We start from the raw sequence: 21,096 nt of genomic DNA, 5'->3' as shown, positions 1-21,096 counted from the left end.
ATCTCTGATAAGCTTCCAACCCAATCGAGCTTCCGATAATCATTTCAATGCATCTAATAATTATACATATTACCAATAATAATTCAATTCCAATAATAAAACACATATTTATATAATATTCATCACCAAATAACATCCATTTTAATTAAAATTATACAGAATATAGTTCATACGAACTTACCAGGCTAAATTGCAGAAATACCAAAATTCAGGGACATTTTAGTAATTTTCTATTTTCCTCGAATTTCCACCCAATCTTGATCTAAATTAATATTTTATTCAATTTATTAATTTAAATAATAAAAAAATTCATTTCATGCAATTTGGTCACTTTTTGACATTTTTACAAATTTACCCTTAAAATTTTACTTTTATTCAATTTAGTCCCTGAACCTAAAACATACAAATTAATCATTTTTAATGAAAACTCCTGCTAGTTAAATAATCATATATTTTTCCGCCTCCTCCTCTCCATTCCACATCCTTAATATATATATAACATGCTTATATGTAACATTATCTATAATTTCACTATTTATTTATATGTTCATTCAAAGTTGTCCACTTGAGGCATAGTCACTAAATTATTTATATCTTGAGATACGGAACTCCGAATTAAGATCCACTAAATTTATATGAAACTAGACTCACATATCTTCTTACCATAAAATTTTCAGAATTTATGGTTGAGCCAATAAGTGCAGTTTATTCTTTAACGTCATCCCTATTCTGCTGTCTGATAGTTTCGACCCTTCTTCACTAAAAATTAATTATCTCCTCATACGGGATTCAGATGATGTTACCGTTTGTTTCTATTGAAAATAGACTCATTAAGTATTTATACATATAAATTTAATCCCATAATTATTTTTCTAAAATTTTTTATGATTTTCCAAAGTCAGAACAGAGGAACCCGAATTCATTCTGACATTGTCTCACAAAATTTATTATATCTCATGATTTACAATTCCATTACTTACACCGTTTCTTCTATAAGAAACTAGACTCAATAGTATTTAATTTCATATTTTTTTCATCCTCTAATTAGATCTCCACAATTTATGGTGATTTTTCAAAGTTAACCTACTACTGCTGTCCAAAACTATTTTAGTGCAAGATGTTGATTACTAAGTTTATAACTCCCTTATTCCCTTTCTCTATAATATTTCTCATCACTTTCACTTATTTCCCTTCACTAATATATCAAGAACATAAGACCTTATATAAGTGTTGACACCATTTTTTGGATGAAAACGGGGTCGACTTGGGTTTTGAAAAATGAAAATGAAAATGGGAGTCGCCACCAATCTTTTTTGATAAGGTGTGATCGGATCACCTTGAAAAGTGGTTGTTTTTAATAAACCATTTAATTTTATTAAAACAACGAGTTTGGTCTACGAAATTCAGAAAAATGGGTTCGGGAGTCGGTTATGTACGAGGAAGGATTAGCACCCTCGTAACGCCCAAAATTGGTACCTAGTTGATTAGTTAATGTCTTGATGTTGAAAATTGAACACTTTGAAGAATTTTAAAAATACGATCCTTGTATTAAAATGTTAAAAAAAATTCGTGAAAATGAGCATATTTTCACGTTAATCGAGAAAGAAAGCATCATATCTAGTAAGTTAGGACACAATGTCTCAAATTCCCGATACGTGAATGAATACCAAAAATTTACTTATTAAAAGATGTTTAGTTATCTCGGATTTAAAAAAAGTATCACGACCAGTAAGTTAGGACACGATCTTTTTTAATTCCCGAGATCGTTTAAAACTTGAGTTTGGAAATATTCACGTATTTAGATTTATTGTGAAAATCGAAACCCAGTAAGTTAGGGCACGACTTTCTCAAATCTAAACGCGAAATACTACCTTTATTAATTTTTAGAAAAAATCCTCGTCTCGGGAAAACAAAGTGTCATATCCAATGCGTTAGGACACAACTTATTGAATTCCCGATAATGAGCCTTTTATTTCTTTTTATAAAAAAGAGTAACTTCGATTATTTAGATTCAACAAAGAAAATCGACGTTAGGGCTCGATTCTCTCGAAGATCTCAAATGCCGAGTGTTACTTTTATTTTAAAATTTCTTTTTTTGGAAATCTAAACAAAAATGGGCGTAAAATAACCATAATGATGCAATGTAAATAAAATGAAACAAGTAAAACAATAAACAATGAAATCAATCATACGGCAAAATAACGAATAATAAGAAACTAAAGTAAGAAAATAAACAATAATAAACGTGTAAATAAATAAGTGAACAATATTAACAAAAATCACATAATTATAAAGATATATAACATGTATATGTATAAGGTGACGAAACCATGAAAAACATGTGCACGTATACATCTTTTTACAACTACTATGCATGAAAAATTATAAGTGTACGTACATGCATACTTATGTAGCAAGCATCAAATATAAAAAGTATGTATTGGTACATATATGTGTCGTAAAGTAAAAGGTATATATAAGATATGTATTTAAAAAATATAGAGAGTAAGTAAATATATATATGTATATGTATATATATATGAAAATATACATATATGTATAAGTATGTAAAATTATAAAATATAAAGAGTACAAACAAAATGTATATTTTGAAAGCATGAAGTATGTGTAAATGTATATATTTTTTTATGAAAATGAAATGAAGACATATATGTTAATCAAAAAATATATAAGAAAAATATAATTATGTATATACACATACGAATATAAATAAGTTATAAAATATATCTATATATACATATATGTATGTACATTAAAGGTTCAAAAATAATGAAAATATACATATATACAAGCAAATATGATAATCTATATATGTTTAAAGATATATTTAAAATATGTATGTATATGTCTATACAAATTAGAGTGTACAAATATATAAGTACGTACATACATGAATATATACTTATAAAAGATAAAAAAAAAACAAGAAAACATGTGTATATAGATAATTTATGTGTACACAAATTATAAAATATATAAAAATATGAGTATGTATATGTACCAATATATGCGTATAAAGTTAAAACATATAAAAACATAAAGGTAGGTATATATATGTATATTTATAAAAATTAAAAAACGTATATTGACATATATATGTATATGTTAAAAGTATATGTATACATGCAAAATAAATTATAAAAATAGGCATCACAAAAAGGTGAGTATGTAAGTATATTAAAAAAAATATAAAAATATACATATATTAAAAATAAAGCTGGAAATAAAATAAAACTAATGAATATATTAATATAATAATAGAAAATACATAAAAGAAAAATAAAGCTAACAATAATTAATAATATTAAAAATAATAACGTTGAAATAATTAACTAAAATAATGAAAGTATTAAAATGCGGACTAAATCGAACTAGTAATGAAAATATTGGGCGAATTTAAAATAAAAAGGATTAGATTGCAACACGCGCCAAAAGGGGAGGGACCAAAAGAGTAAATAAACTAAGACTCCCAAAACGCAACACTGCGATGGATTAAATTGATACAAAAATAAAACTATGGGGCTAGATTAAAAATAAAAGAAAATAGCGAAAAGGGGCTTGATTGAAGCGCTGCAGAGTCGAAGGACTGCGCGCGTAATTATACCCTTGAAAGAAAACACGCAGATCCTCCCCCTGGGTCGGGTCATCGCAAGGGTCGAAGGGGCTAAAACGGCTTCGTTTCGATGGTTTATTTAAACCTAAATTTTTTAGCAAAAACCCATTTTTTCAGTTGAAAATAAAAAAAAATCTCAAAAGAAACTTTTTTTTCTCTCTGTTTTTCAAGAAATGACGCCCCCTCTCCTTCTTCCTCTTAAAACTCCGGCCACCAAGGTCCTTTCGGCTTCCGGCGCGCCTCCATCATGGCCATAGGCCGATGGCGAGGGAGATGGGCTACTTGGCCTTCCCATCGCAGCGCACCATAGCACGACCATCGACCTAAAGAACCGAGAGTCTTAGACCCCTCTTCAAAAACCGATTCTGCCGGCGACAAAGGGTCCTCCATCGACGGAGCCACAGGCAACTCAAGTACCTCTCTTTTTCCCCTTTTTTATTATATTATATATACGCAAATAAATAAACAAAAATAAAATAAAATAAAATAAGGAGATTAGACTATAAAAAGAAACAGAATACAAGGACAGTAGAAATCACCTTTGAAACTTAATTTTTATTTCTTTTGTTGATTTCTGTTTTTTGATACAAAAGAAGAAGAAAAAGCCCCCTATTACATATTTGTGTTTGGCTTTTATATAGCCAAAGAGAAAATAAAAAAAACATTAAAAGAGCTATTGTCCATATTGCTTCCTTCTATTTTCTGTCTCTGTTTCCTTTTCGTGTTTGCAGGCATTGACGAAGACGTATCAGCGAACAGGTGGAGCAGAGGGCAGGTATGGCAGCAGCGTACGGCGCACATGGGAGCAGCAAGGGATGTGGCGCCCTAGGGTTGGGGATTAGGGTTTTTTGCTGAAATGTTTTAGGTGATTGGGCCATTGGGCTTGCTGTTTTTTGGGTTTAATTTAGTTTGTTAGGCTGGGGCAAATTTGGGCTTTGTACAATAAGAAAACTCTACTATAACATCATTTCTATGCTTTTTCAATAATATCAAACTTAAAAATATATTGAAATCTTGATGTTCTTACCTTGTCCTATTAGTTTCAACCTTAACTTAATTTTCTCTCTTCTCCAGCTTCTCTTTCTTGAATCTAACTTGATATTCTAGCTCCCCATAGTCTCCTTGTTATCTTTCTCTCTTGATGGATATGGAAATTCTTTTGATTTCTAGGTGAAAATAGTGAAGTTTTGATGGAAAGACCAATTTGTAAAGAAAGCAAAACTTTCTTTCTTTCTCTCTTCTTCTCACGTTGGTGCATGCAAAAAATGGTGGGATGGTGATTCTTCATCTTCCTTTTCTTATATATATACTAAATAAAATAATAATAAATAATAAAATATTATTTAAAAATCAAATTAAAATATTAATAAACTAATATTTATTTATTTATTTAATCTATGCCTTCTAGATTTCTCTCTCTTCTAATTGACCATTTTGCCCTTCATAATCTTTAAAAATTCCATCCTTGAGTCATCACTTAATTTGGTAAAATTGCGATTTAGTCCCTCAAAATTCTTCACATTTTCAATTTGGTCCTAATTCATCCATTTTCCTTAGTTTCTAGTTTATTCCACCCTTAAAATATTTGCACCATTGGTCCTTCAAATTTTTCATATTTACATTTTACCCCCTCAAATTTTGAGTATTCACTCTTAATCAACAAAATTTTTCTCACTTTTGCGATTTAATCCTTTCTTGAATTAATATATCATAATATACTTCTCAATGTTGCCATAACTCAAAATTTCCCTTTTTGTCACTTTATTTCCTTATTTTACTATATTAAGGATACCTACTTTCTTACTGTAGTAATTTTTGGGATATTACAATAGTAATTTTCGGAATATTACATAATTCATATAAAAAGTGAACATGAAAACCCTTTTAAACATTTTTCTTATTTTGATACGTTTTGATGAATACCAAAATGCCTGAATTACAAAACTGATCAAATAACATGATTATTGTGTTCATTTTAAGCAGGTTTCAAAAGGTATATAACATGACTACTGTGCTCAATTGAGTGCATTTTCTAAAGAATTTTTTGACGAAATTTTTTACCCTATATCATAAATATAAAAAAAATATTTTTCAATATTCAAAATTTAATAATAAAAACAAAATATTCAACTGTCAATTTTTTGAGCATATAAAAATTATTTTTGTCAATTTTTTTTCCAAACTCACGCCTTTTATCTATATATATTAGATAAAAAATTATATAAATATCATATAATCAACCATACATATTATATTATTCGTTATGTTTATACAACTCCTATATATATTATATTATATTCATAAACGTTAGTTATATTATAAATAATATTTCTATTAAAATAAAACATTTATATAAAATTTCTGTTTTATATCAATTCAACTTGTATTCTATTATTATTATTATCTAAAAGTAAAATTAATTATTATGTTCAAAATAAAAAATATTTATAATTTATAGAACATGAAAATCATTTGAATTTGTCTAAACTTACCCGACCTAACCCGATCTGATCTAAATTTGAGAAAATCCAATCTCGAAAAAATTTGAATTCAAAAGAACTATAGTTCAAAAAAATCAGATCTTGAGCTGAGAATAATCCAAATCTAAATATAGCCTTACCTGAGCTGCCCATTTGCCACCTCTACTAGAATATGCGATATATTGCTCAAAATAATAAATCAAACTCTTTTATGTACATAAACAATCATATTTTATTTTTGAACTTTAAACCATTTTTTTAATTTTCCCATAATTTTCTTTTTTACAAATATGAAAAAAACTGTTTTTAATTTTCACATTTTTTTGTGTTAAACTAACAAAAATTGTAAATATTAAGGGCTATAAAAGTTATTCTACAAATTTGGACGAAATTTTAAATAAAAAAAATATAAAGACTTGAAGTATCAAAATTAAAGTGCGAGAATTACATTTGAAAAGAGCCCCCCTCCTCCTTGTAGAAATGGTGCAGATTCAGGGTGGTTGATATGGGCCGTTGCTTTAGCCACAATTGTTGATGGAGTCGAAGGTAGGTAGGCAAATTGGTTTTCAAAGGATGCTAACTTTTGAGCAATCCATTGGACTCTCAGAAATTCTGAAGAAGCCCAAAGAAAGAAGAGGAAGAGAGGGAGTAAGCTACTGACATGAAGTAGTCGGAGTTGCCATATGAGGAAGCAACTTACTTTTAGGTCCATTTCCCATATCACATTGTTTTCATAATAGTGGATTCAACCCTTAACCACTCATCTTGCCTATATTTTATGCACATTGCAAATAAACTTTTAAACTCACCCAAATTGCAGCCTTAGGGACTGTGACAGTCAACTCGAAATAAGTTGAAAATAGAAAATGAAAGCACCAGCCAGAAATCAAACCCGGATCTGTACCGTGACACCATTGGAAATTTCTACTTTTTAACTCTAAAAGCAACCCATTGGATCAAGTTATCCATGTATTCACATGTTTTAGTTTATTATAATCGTATTTTTATATTTTTAAATAAGATTTTTAAGACATTTATATATTATTTTGTGTTACTGAGAGCCAACCAGTTGGCACGGTAGATTATACTAAGACAGACAACATACATGGAACAATTTGATGACTCACATCACATCACACCACACCACATCATCATAATCTATACTCATCCTTCTACTCCTTACAATATGGGTTTAAAGTTTGAACTTTAAGATACATATATGTACAAATGACATGCCTAAGCTATTACCATTTTCACATTGAAAAAGCTCTTTTGTAACACTCAACAGACATGAAAGAATGCCAAAAAGTATAAAGGTGCAAAATCAACAAAGAAAAGCATTTCCTCACCTAATGATTGATGTTCCCTCAACATGCTATTCAATGTGCATCAAAATCAGTAGAAGCAAAAGAGGCCTCTCATTTTACAAATGATGCAGCGATTATCTACCGTCCACTATTGTGTTGTTCCATGACAGAGACATGGAGGATGAATTTGATTGTCGAATATCATCGAATGTCGGGTGTGACGCGTATCCAAAGTTTTGAGAGTAATTAGCCCACATATCCCTGGACTTCACCTTTGCCAGCAAATGTGCTTCCATATCTTCGGTTTCGGATTCCAAACCTTCATTCTTCCCTTCAAATACTATCACTACTTGCCTCATTGTTGGTCTCGAATCAGGATTTGGATACGAGCACAACAACCCCAAATGCAGCACCTTTTTTACCTCCTCCTCGTTGAATCCTTCGTTACCCTTTAACCGTGCATCCACTACGGTAAGTAATTCTCCTTGCATCATCAACTGCCATACCCAATCCACCAAAGGCGGCTTTCCATGCTCTATAGGCCTCCTCCCACACATGACCTCTAAAATTAAGACCCCAAAACCAAACACATCCGTTTGTGTCGATGCTCGTCCGTTCCTAACCACTTCTGGGGCCAAGTAACCCACGGTTCCGACCACTCGCGTCGTGGTTGCCACTTGACTGTGCCCATGCATCCGAGCCAACCCGAAATCCCCTAACCTTCCATTCATATCCTTATCAAGCAATACGTTGCTGGCCTTGATATCCCTATGTAAGACCTTAGCTTCCCATCCCTCATGTAAATACAATAACGCTGAGGCAACATCTTTCAAGATTCTAATTCTTTCTTCACAAGTCAATATGTTGGTCTCATCACAGTCATAATAAACCCTCTTATCCAAACTTCCATTTTCCATGTAATCATAGATCAACATGAATGACCCTTTTTCTTTCTTGCACCAACCTTTCAACCCGACGAGGCTCCGGTGTTTTAACCGGCCGAGACTCGAAATCTCTGCCAAGAACTCTTTCATTCCATCATTTTCATGTGAAATGCGCTTCACCGCAATCTCAATTCCTCCAGGTAAAACACCCTTGTAGACCTTTCCGTTTCCTCCGAAACCGATCACGTTGTCATCCGAAAATCCCTTGGTGGCTGCATCGATTTCTTGGTAAGTCATCCTATGAGGCCAATACTCAAATTCCCAATCTTCCATTTCAGCTCTTTCCTTTGCTCTCCTCCTTTCTCTCTTAATCAAAAACAGGGAAAACAGAGCAATCAAAACAAGAATAACGAAACTCCCCACCGTTACGCCTGCAATAAACGATCTACGCTTATGAAATGGTGTCTTGGGGATAACAAACGATGGTAAACCAGTGGTGATCAACCGTTCATTTAACGAAAAATTAGAGTTACTGAAACTCCAAGACAAAATCCTATGGCTTTGAACCAATCTCCCAGTCGATGAAGTGAACCCAACATACATTTCATCCTCCAAAACATCAGATAAATTCAAAGGTACATTCAACAATGGCCGCTTTGGCCTTTTTACCCCAACAGGTGCCATAGTAACATTAATAACAGAATCTTCATAGTCAATCCAAACTTGATAGTTCTTACCATTATTAAGCTTCAGTTTCTCAAAACCCTGATCCCCATCCTCATTAAAATCACTGTAATAACCAGCGGTGTGGGAGGTTGTTGAGGTGAGGGAGTTAATGTCGATCCCAACATGGTTATCATCTATGTCATCGAATTCTTGGTTAGCGAAAACATCGAACTCCACACCAAACACATGATTGGTCGGGTCGCCGTTGTTTGAGAGGTTGAAAAGGCCAAGATTTTGAGATGCGGTTGTCCCATTGATGCCAGTATTGGGCGTAAAGATGAAAACGAGACCGTGTCCTGGAAGAGTATCCTTGTTCCTTGAAGGAGCCATGGAGAAGATGAAAGAAGTAGAGAAAGGAAGAACATGAGAAGAATTTGGAGTCTTTGTTGGGATTTTTGAACTGTAAAGAGCTCGACCGATAGCAAAAGATGTTTCATTGGTGAGTGTAAGAATTCTGGAATCTATTTGAGCGATACCATAGAGGAAAAGGTTAGTTGAATTGAAGCCATTGAAGAAAAAATCAAGAGATAAAACAGAGTGAGAAGACAGGATTATGAACGCAAGAATAAACAAAACAGGCTTTGGTTGGTGTTTCTTCATTGCTTCCAAAAAAAAAAAAAAAAACCACAGATCAAAGCCTGTTTTTCATGGGAGGTAAATGAAACAGGGAAGGGATTGAGGGTGGGAAGATAAAGAAAGAAAAATAAAGGAAAATGTCAGGGATCAGCTGACATGTAAAGGGGTTTGAAAGTCCATAATCAAACATATTATTAAAGACAGCCGAACTAGTATTGGGTTTGAAAAGCTTGAAACTCCTCGAGGATTGATTGCTGTAAAAAACACAAACAAGTTGGGTTTGACAATATTTGTAATTTATTATCTGAATAAAAATTTAAATTATTTATATTATACTCTAAAAAAATTTAGGAGAAAAACAACTACTAACTCGAATTTTGAATAATAAAATAGATATAAACGATAATAATATTAAATAAATTATTTTAGTATTTTAATAAAAAATATTATTCAAAAATAAAATAAATTTAATTAATAAATATTTCAAGCTAAATCTATTATTCGAAGGGGAGGGGTAAATGAATCGAAAAAGCCAACAATTTCTAATTAAAATATGTTGAAATAATTATATGTTTGATGTTTGCAAAAAGGTAAAATATATATGGCCATGTACTGATTAAAAAGATAGGTCCATTATTTTGTCTCACCTATTAAAGAATAGGTAAATTAATCTTTATGCATTATATCAAAAAAAATAATTTTATTAAAAAAAATTTATCAAATTCTATCGTTAAGCACTAACTTGGTTGACGAAACAACAAGACAATGACATCTGGTATGTCATATATACCTCGTATTGATGTTAAGGGGATAATTCAAACAACCAAATCGTAACATGTCATCACTTAATAATAGAGATGGATGAGAATTTTAACAAAAAGTAACTAATTTACTCTTTAATCTAACATATAAAAACTAATTTATATATAAAAAAGGTAAAATGTAATTCAACTTTTAATATAAAAATTTCTATAAAATAAAAAAAGGTAAACTATATTAGTAGTCACTCAACTATATATATATTAGTCACTCAATTATGAAATGTTACAAAATGATCACTTAATTATTCAATTTTGTCTTTTTTATCACCCAACTATCTTAAATTTTTTGTGTTTCTATTTTTACGTTAGTCAACTAGTAAAAAAAAAAAACAAAATTTAATAATTGAGAGAGACAAATTTGTAATTTTTCATAATTAAACAAAAAAACAACATAATTACCAATATAATTTCCCCAAATAAAAAAAATAATTGGTGTGACATAAAATAAATGCGAAACCGTCCTGGATGGTGTTTAGGATTGGACAAAAGAGTCCATTAGTGGGTTACAGCTAATCAGTTATGTCATAATTGATTAATTCTTTGTTTATCTCTAATAGTAACACTATTAATGATGATTAAAATATAAGATTCATATAATGATATTGGGCCAATTAGCCCAAAATATTACTCATGCTCAAGATATAGGATATCTTATATGATAATTTAATGATATAAAAAAAACTTAATAATATTTTAATATTAATGAAAAATTAAAATATTACACAGTTTAGCGTTCCACCTCATAAACGTGGGTGCAATTAAAGAAAAATAAAAAAAATAAAATATATTGTTATTATTGTATTTTAATAAAGTTTGAGATTTAATTCTTATACATAATTAATTAGTTTAGCGAATCAATTTCATAAAGGGTGCGATTAAAGAAAAATAAAAGGTTAAAATATGATATTAATCATTATAATTTGACAAAATTTGAGATTTAATTTCTGTATTTAAAAAGTTCAAATATTAGATAAGTTAGTGTTTCACTTTTATAAATGTGGGTGTAATTAAAGAAAAATAGAAGGTTAAAGTATGTTGTTAATTCCTATATTTTAACAAAATTAAGATTTAGTCTGTGTACTTAAAATGTTAAAAATTCAAGTCTATACATTAAAATCGTACATATTATTTTGTCAAAATTTGTTAATTTAGAAGTTAATTAGATTGTTCTTGTATGAAAAAATATATAATTAACAGAAAATAAATATGATAAGTTGGTAAATTAAAAAAGAAAAAAACTAGTAACAATGATAAAGATTCAACTTTTAACATTTTAAAATTGAGAAAAGGAGAGTAAAAAATTAACTTTTAATTTTAAAATAAAATTGATTAGACAGACGTAGGCAGAGATGAAGTGAAAGAGTATCATATCTCTAAAAAGTTGAAAAAGTCAAGAATGGCGTATTTCTTCATATAGTATTTGATTTGATGACGAAATTAAAAAATCTGGTTTTCTTTAATAAGTTATGTTTTGACTCTCAATATTTTCAAAAGATAAGAGTGCTACTTTCTATTTATTTGTTTTCCCTACGGGAATCAAAGTCCCATTCCCGCCTAACTCAATTACCACGCTTTTAATTGCTTCAATGATACTCTCCAACTTTTCTTTTTACCTAAATAATATATATAAAAAAATCATTATTGAAATAAGAGTCCATGCCCATTATTTATAAGAATAGGTAAATTATACGGTGAATCAGTACCAATCTCTCTTAATCATGGTACTGCTTAAGCAATCGGCGATACCAATGTGTATTTATCTAAATATATACACCTATATTTTATACTGTTAAATTGAAAAAAAAAATTAAATGGTGTCGCCAACATGTCGGGTGACACCAAAATTAATTAATATTTAATATGTATTTTTTTTTAAAGATTAAAAAGAAAAGCTTGAAACCCAATTTGAGAGCTAAACTCGTGACTGATCGGTCACGTCGATGGTAGGCCATCAGGCCGATGTTGCTTGACAGCTCGATGGCACCAACTTACCACTAACGTGACTGGTCAGCCACAAGTTCGGCTCTCAAATCGAGTTTTAAGCCTTTTTTTTAAATCTTTAAAAAATTATATGTATTTAAGTATAAAAAGGGGGTTGGGTTTGATCTCTTAACCCTACACAAACAAAAGTTGAAAGAAAAAAAAAATTTTCCCCTACCCACAACCACAGGTAGAAAAAAAAAGTTAGAGTGTAACACCCCAAAACTCAGCCTAGAAGTTTCAGTCTGATCTCGGAGGTTAAATTGACTACCGAAGTGAACTAAAAGTAATTTTACAAAACGAATTGTCAAAATCTCATTTCAAACATAGTTTGCTTGATTCAAACTAAACCATTTAACATTTTAGGATTCAAACAGTAAATTTAATTTATGTTAAAAACATTTGGAAGTATAATTTCGCAGTTTCTGAAATTCAGTCCAAATAGCAATTTACAGAAATATAACAACTCGTATAGGGTTGCTAAGTATCCATTAAGGTGTTGTTATGATTTATATTTTAGAAATCGAGAAGAGTATATACAAAATATTGAAGAAAAGAGAGTTTGAATATTATATAAAAGATTAGATGAGTTCGAATTGCAAGTTGGACTTCATATAGGTATGTATTATGTTGAAGTACATCTACATGAATGTGCCTAGTATGTGAAACAAGAGTTTTAAGGGTTGTATGATTGATGTCAGAAATGTATGGTATGAATCGTGTCAGTGTATAAGGGATTGGTTGTAGGTTTGTGTCTAATCACCGAGGTGGAAAATGATTGATAGGCCCTCAAAACGTATTCTGATGGATAACCCGTGTGGTGGGTTCTATGTATAGTTATGGCGTGTTCAGTTGGCTTTTAAATGTGAGCAGTGAAATTAAAATGATTCAATATATCTATTGTTTATATGGTAAGCGCAAAACCAAGTTAAGACAGGATTGAAGGTAATGAATTGAAGAGACGTAATAGGAATATCATTGAGAAGATGCTCTGAATATAAGTTAAAATCTGAACATTCGATGAGGGTCTGCCAATAAGTTGTAACTGTGAAAGTTAACCTGGGTTGAACTTAAGTATACCAATTAAGTTTCAAATGCCTTAGTTTGCAAATGATATTGATAAAGGACCAAATGAATTAAGGAACAATTGAAGAGATAGTGGGATGGATGAACTCATATTGAAAGAACAAATTTGAAAAGGTTGCGTCAGATAACTTGAAGAAGGGCATCTATCTGTAGACAGTGAAAGTCAAGATTAGGTATGAGAAGTAATTTCGAACATGGTTTGCAAGAATACGGGCAAGGAACCATTATCAAGATGAGTTGAAAGAGGTTCTTGAAAGAATGGTGTTAGTGATACATGATGGTATTGGATGTTAGGATCGTCCCGATTAAGCAACGAACAAGTAAAAATAGTAGAAGAAATTGAGAAGATGAACACACAAATTTAACGTGGAAAAACCCCTCAAAAGAGGATAAAAAACCACGGGCAAAGATAATTTTACTATAATGGCAAAAGAATGAAGAGTACAAAAGATGGAGATAAAAACTAAACCCCGAAAACCCGAAAAACAAAGAACCCTCAAACGTAAACACAAAATTCTCTGAATGTGTTATGAGTTCTAATCTAATGGGTGTCTCTTAATTCTAAGATTGTAAAGGAGCCTATTTATAGGCTAAATTAGTAAGTCAAATAAACTATACTAATAAATGCTAAATATATTATACTAATAAATACTAAATCTTCTAGAAAGAAAATATATTTTTGTTTAACTTGACTTGCAAGCAATCTCTTAGAATTTGGGTCACACAATTCTAACAATTTCCACCTTGACACAAATTCTTTCAATGCCATCTTTGCCAAAACCCGCCACGGGCCTATCTTAAACTATGCAGGGAATTAACTGAGTCGAATCTATACTTAGAAGGTGGAAGACTTCTAGCCTTCGACTTGTGCATTGCCAAATCAAAACTAACCTGGGTCTGATTTTCACGAATACAGTGCCCTAACTTTTCAAAACCTGCATCCAAAAGAGAACCTCTCTTCAACGAAACGGTCATACCTTTTTCCCTCCTATGACCAAGTTGCCTCCGCTTCAAATGAGTTGACTTTGACTCCGTAACGGACGAGGGACGTCCGATTTCACCAGTCACTGTAGAACCTTCCAGAATATAAAGACTGCCGGTTCTTTTACCTTTTAACAAAATGAGAGCTCCACGAGATACTTTAATGTCGCTCGAGTCGATGTTGATTCTGCATCCTTTCAAGTCTAAAATACTCAAGGAGATGAGATTCTTTCGTAAATCAGGTACATACCTGACATCTGAGAGTGTCCTAATCGTCCCATCGTGTATCCTAATTTTAACAGTATCAATACCGATTATTTTACTAGATGAATCGTTTCCCATGTGCACAACTCCACCTTCAACTGAACTGTATGTGGAGAACCATTCTCTATTGGGACACATGTGGAAAGAACATCCTGAATCTAGGATCCACTCAGACGTAAGCTTGGAGTTATCGCTCGTTGACACTAACAAGAAATCATCACCGCCTTCATCGACCAAATTAGCACCAACTACATCTTCCTCGTTACTCTCAGCAGCTCTTTTATTTCGCAGTTTATAACAATCTGCTTTAACGTGACCTAACTTTTTGCAATAGCGACACCTTTTGTCTCGTTTCTTTGATGCTACCAAAACAGAAGCTTGTCTATCTGCTTTGCTATTCAAATCAAACTCATTGTCGAGTTTGTCTCTACTCAATAAATGACCCTTCACATCTTCGAACGAGAGTTTGTCTCTGCCATAAATCAGGGTCTCCCTGAAAGACTTGTATGAAGAGGGTAAAGAGCACAATAATAGCATAGCTTGATCTTCATCGTCAATATGAACCTCAACGTTCTTTAAATCATTTAAAAGAGTAATGAATTGACTGATGTGATCTTTAAGAAGCTCACCTCCGTTCATGCAAAACGTAAATAGACGTTGTTTCAACACTAAACGGTTAGCCAGAGACTTAGTCGCATAAAGAGTTTCTAACCTTTTCCACAAGGCGAATGAGGTCTTCTCCATCAATACCTCCTGCAATACTGTATTCGCGAGGCACAACTGGATTGCAGACAAGGCCTTTTCATCAAGCTCTTCCCATTCTGTTTGATTTAGATTCTCAGGCTTTTTCCCTGTAACAACCTTTTTCAAGCCATTTTGAACTAGAATTGCCATCATCCGAACTTGCCACAGATTGAAATTTGTCTCACCATCGAACTTCTCAATTTCAAACCTTGTTGCTGCCATCTCTGACCGGGCTGATCTATGAAAGTTAAACTAGCTCTGATACCACTTGTTAGGATCGTCCCGATTAAGCAACGAACAAGTAAAAATAGTAGAAGAAATTGAGAAGATGAACACACAAATTTAACGTGGAAAAACCCCTCAAAAGAGGATAGAAAACCATGGGCAAAGATAATTTTACTATAATGGCAAAAGAATGAAGATTACAAAAGATGGAGATAAAAACTAAACCCCGAAAACCCGAAAAACAAAGAACTCTCAAACGTAAACACAAAATTCTCTGAATGTGTTATGAGTTCTAATCTAATGGGTGTCTCTTAATTCTAAGATTGTAAAGGAGCCTATTTATAGGCTAAATTAGTAAGTCAAATAAACTATACTAATAAATGCTAAATATATTATACTAATAAATACTAAATCTTCTAGAAAGAAAATATATTTTTGTTTAACTTGACTTGCAAGCAATCTCTTAGAATTTGGGTCACACAATTCTAACATTGGACTCGGACTATGATATAGTAGATAGAAGGAATGAACATGTTGTGCGATTTGTGTGATGCTCATCTTGATAGACAGTTGATGTTGAAAGAAGAGAAGTTGGCATTTTATGGAAACCACGGCCAATGTACAAGTGATTAATTTTCACTGAGCTCTTATGAACTTACATGAGTTGTAATTACTGTTTCAGGTTGAATGAGAATCTACGCCAGGAGGGACGATACCAGGACTACCCCAAGGGAGTGGCGAATCGAGCTATTATGCATACAGAACATATGTGGTGGCGTTCCAAGTCTGAATGCTACCCAAATACCCATAGTTTAAGGTAACTGTGTTAGATTACGAGTTCAAATTTGATATCTCTGTAACTAAATTACCATGTGCTACAGTTGTAATTGCTTATTGCATATACATAAGTAATTTAGTTTGAGTCGATGTGTGGTTAAGTTGAAATAAATTGTATAATTGTGTAAGTAGAATAAGTTTTGTATGTGTTCGTGTGGTAATACCCAAGACCTAGATTCAACGAAATCGGATAAGACTGGGGGTGTTACACCATAGGAGGGATTAGTTTAATTTCTTATGTTTGTATCGCTTTTTCTTTTTCACCAAAAAATATCTATATTTGTTTTAATTCAAATAACATTTGACAAAAAAATCAAATTTGAAAATGGCTTATTTAAGAAAATTTAATTGAGCTCTAAATTTTGTTCAAAATAAAGAGTTTTTTACTTAAATAACATAAAAAAAATTAATTACTGAAATAGGATTGCATGCCCATTATTTACAAGAATAGGCAAATTACACAATGCATCAACAGTGCCGCCTGAGTAATTAGCGACACCAACCTCCCCTAGCAACAATTATTTAAACAATGATTAGAATTTTAAAAAAATATATTTATGGTGTCATATGAGCTCAGCAGCATCGGTATGTATTTACCCTAAAATATACACATGTATTTTATACTGTTAGACCAAAAAAAATATTTTTTAATGGTGTCGTCGATATGTCAAGAGACACTGAAATTAATTAATATTTAATATATTTTCTTATTTTTTGAAAGATTAAAAAAAGCTTCAAACTCAATTTGGGAACTGAACCCATAACTAACCTGTCATGCCGGTGGCAGGCCATCAAGCCGGTGCCACCTGACAGCCCAATGACATCGGTTTGACGGCCTGCCGCCGACGTGATCAGTTAGTCACAAGTTCAACTCTCAAACCAGGTTTCAAGCCTTTTTTTATATTTTGATTATATTATGTTATATATATTAAAATTTTTATTATAAAAGGGGTTGGTTTGGTCTTCCAAACCCCACACAAATAATTTGTTAAAAAAAAAGCCTCTCAAAAAAAAAGTATTTTAATATTTTTTTAATATTAGAATTATTTATATTTTATATTTGTAATATTATTTTTTTTGTAATAATCATTATTATTAGTTTAGATTTGTGTTAAAATTTTATTTATTGATATATTATTTGATAAGATTAGTATTAAGGTATGTTAATTTTGAAAATTATTAGAATTGTGTTAGTTTAGATATTTGTAATATTATATTTTTTTGAATTATTAGAATTGTGTATGTCTATTTTGTAATGTATGTTTACTAAGATAGTTTTGGTAGCGCATGTCTATTTTAGTAGAATTGTTAGAATTGTGCATTAAGATAGTACCAGAAGTGTAAGTTTATTTTATTTTGAAATGATAATTTGTATAGTTTTAAGTATACATTGATCATTATATTAGATTTGTGTTGAATAATTAGATTTAGATTTAAAATTGATCATTATATTGTAAGAATAATTTGTATATTTTAAGATATAACATTGAACATTATATGTTTGTTTGAATAATTAGATTTGTGTTAAAATAATATAAATATACTTTTATATATAAAAAATATTAGATATAAAAAGTTAATTACGAAAATGAGCTATGAAAAAATAATTTTCGTTATTTTTGTATTGTTTATTTGTTAAGTCAATTATTAAAATTTTAATTGTTTGTGCATATATCGAAATGGATTCTTTAAATACAGTAGACGATCACTCAACTAGGATGATCCATGTGCCAGTAAAAAAATTCTATTTTTTATTCACGAGTATATACATAAAGTTGCATGTAAATTTTTATTTAATTGGAAGATCTTAACTAATGTTCTAATTTAATATGCTTAGGATACGTACCGTGTGTTGAGGTCATGTGGCCATGGTCCGATCTACTGGCCAGACGAACAGATTATGCCCTACCTAGCTAGATGTCGCGAGATTTGGATCAGTGACATTAATCCATGTGTTTAAGTTGAGGGCCAACTTAATATCAACATTGGTTGAGCGGTGGCGCCCAGAGACGCTCATTTTCCATTTTCCATGTAGGAAATGCACCATCACATTGGAGAATGTTGCATTGAAATTAAGGCTCTCTATGGACGGTGATGCGGTAACTGGTTCAAGCCTAATAGTAGAACCTGCAGTGCTCTGCTATGACTTGCTTGGATGCTCTCCTAGTGATGCTAGAGCTAAATTTACGAATTTAAAATTTTCGTGGTTGAAGGAAAATTTCAAAACATTATCAAGTAATGCAATTGAAAGGGGAAAGATGTGTGCTGCTCGGGCACATATACTACAACTTATAGGGGGTACTTATGTCGGACGCCAATAATAATAGAGTCCACTCGATGTACCTGCCTTTACTACCTGATTTGCAAGCTGTATGTTTCTATAGTTGGGGTCAGCAGTACTAGCAACGTTGTATCATAAGCTTTATCGGGAGACAAAGCACAAAACACAAGGCATAGGCGAGTGTCTGGTACTGCTACAATCCTGGACGCTATACAGGATGTCATTTTTGGCATCAGTGGGCCACCAAGCACATGTGTTCCCACTTGTGAATAGGTAAAAAAAAAGGTGAAACTTGGATCAATATTTTTTTTATGAAAGTATGTTCTTACGAGTTTGATTTAATTTTTAGATGGTATACTTGTCTAGATATTAAGAAGTCAGAAACATTCATTGTCTACCGATAGATGATTGAGGAACACACGGGGAATGGGGTAATTTATTTTCATAAAATAGAATTATATTAATGCAATGGAATTACTTTATTTATTTAATTATAATATTATAAGTATTTTAATCATGTTACCGTAATCATGTTATTAATTGTATAGTTCATGTGGATGCCATATAGCACAACGAACGTTGCATCTGTCATTCTTCCGTCAACTAGTATCTACGCACTCGTGTGGTACATTAACGCACCCTTGTTGAACTTTTCAATAATGGAGTGGTACAATAAGTATCGGGTGCTTCGTCAATTTGGGTGTTGTCAACATATTTTGGACGTTCCTATTCATTTGGGTGATGACGTCCACAGAATTGACAAGAAGGGGAAAAATGCAAAGAATTGGGCATTAGAACATCAACCATATATTGCATTGTAGAATGCCCGATTGGAGAGGAGGCCTCGATTGGAATCATGTTTGCCTGATTTCACTCCCTCAGTGGACTACTAGCAATGGTACATGAGGAATGGGTTGCCCTACCTATATGGTGGCGAATTAAAGGTAGTCCCTCCACATATGCACCAACGAGGTCCCCAACAAAGACGACCTTGTCATCCACCTCCTCCTCTCCCACCAAAGCCCAAGCTCGAACCTACAATTTCATACACACAATCGACTGGTAGTTCCTATCATCTAGAGTTGGAGGGTTGTAGTTTTACCCCGGAGTACTCAAGTTACACACTTCGCTCAGATATTAGTGATTTCAGTTCTTCCTATTAGCAATCGCGGTCACCATTAATGTTTGATATATTTAGCCCATTGCCACCTCAGTACTTCACCCCTCCCAAGCAAACCTTTGTGACACATGATTTTTCGAGTTTGCTCAATACACCTTAAGGTTCGCTTATGGGTGATGGGAATGTTGATTCGAGTGAGTTGGACATTGATCATTGGGAGCACTTACAACGCGAACAAAGGCCACCACGACGATACACCCCACAGACAACTCCGTCAAACCATCAATTTTGATGGTTTTAATTCAAATGTTTCAGATTTTTGTAATGTACTGTTTGAACTTTCTAATTTTATTTCATTAAAACGTTTGACTCGTTTTAATAAAATGTTTGATGTATTTTTAAATATATGTGACAATCAAGTTTATACAAATATGTTACAAGTTAGTAAGCAAATTAAATCATGTGTTTCATGTGCAATATTATTAATTAATGTTCAACAAATATACAATCAAGTTCTTGCAAATATGTTACAAGTTAGTAAGCAAATTAAATCATGTGTTTCATGTACAATATTATTAATTCATGTTCAACAAATATACAATCAAGTTCATACAAATATGTTACAATTTAGCAGTTAATAAGAAAATCATTTCATTCATTTCTTATACAAGAATATAAATTCAAGTTGAAGGAATATAATATACGATAATACATTTGACCATGGGATACATAAATTCACATTTCAGTTGACCATGAAAATTGTCCTAGGTGGTAGTTTCGATGAGGGTAATTACTTCAATTCTGACATATTGTTCTACATACGCCGCAACATTTAGGGTCGACCCTCTCCTTCATGTCCATGTCATTTCTTATCTGAGTGACATGCAGACGACCTCTAGGCTTCCTATGTAGCCCAAAGTTTTGGACCAAATCGAAAGTCGGCGAAGGAACTTCCTATGTCGACACATCCCGCATTGTTGGGAACTTGTTTCCCTAAATACGCAATGTGCATTCTAGTGTATACACTTCATCGATATATTATTCGACATAGATGGAGGCATCAACACATGTTACGACGGCATGCGTACACAAATATCAAAGTGTCTGGAACTTCCTACAATCGCACCGCCTGTTTCGGAGATCAACTCCA

At 32.0% G+C, this 21,096-nt stretch overlaps 1 protein-coding gene across 1 annotated transcript; it reads right to left on the bottom strand.

The window, feature by feature from the left end:
* Positions 1-7,262: 7,262 nt before the first annotated feature.
* LOC107901810 (L-type lectin-domain containing receptor kinase VII.1) lies at positions 7,263-9,802 on the bottom strand. Its single transcript, XM_016827966.2, has one exon. It carries the CDS (start codon positions 9,629-9,631, stop codon positions 7,556-7,558), a length of 2,076 nt encoding a protein of 691 aa, XP_016683455.1. The 5' UTR covers positions 9,632-9,802; the 3' UTR covers positions 7,263-7,555.
* Positions 9,803-21,096: the final 11,294 nt, after the last annotated feature.

Source organism: Gossypium hirsutum, chromosome D06, assembly GCF_007990345.1.
Source record: "Gossypium hirsutum isolate 1008001.06 chromosome D06, Gossypium_hirsutum_v2.1, whole genome shotgun sequence".
NCBI lineage: Eukaryota > Viridiplantae > Streptophyta > Magnoliopsida > Malvales > Malvaceae > Gossypium > Gossypium hirsutum.
The sequence above is the reverse complement of the archived record's forward strand: the minus strand, read 5'-3'. Positions and strand labels throughout refer to the sequence as shown.

Bases quoted from the DNA above. Each gene is read 5' to 3' on its own strand.
- LOC107901810 (XM_016827966.2), bottom strand. From the start codon at position 9,631: ATGAAGAAACACCAACCAAAGCCTGTTTTGTTTATTCTTGCGTTCATA.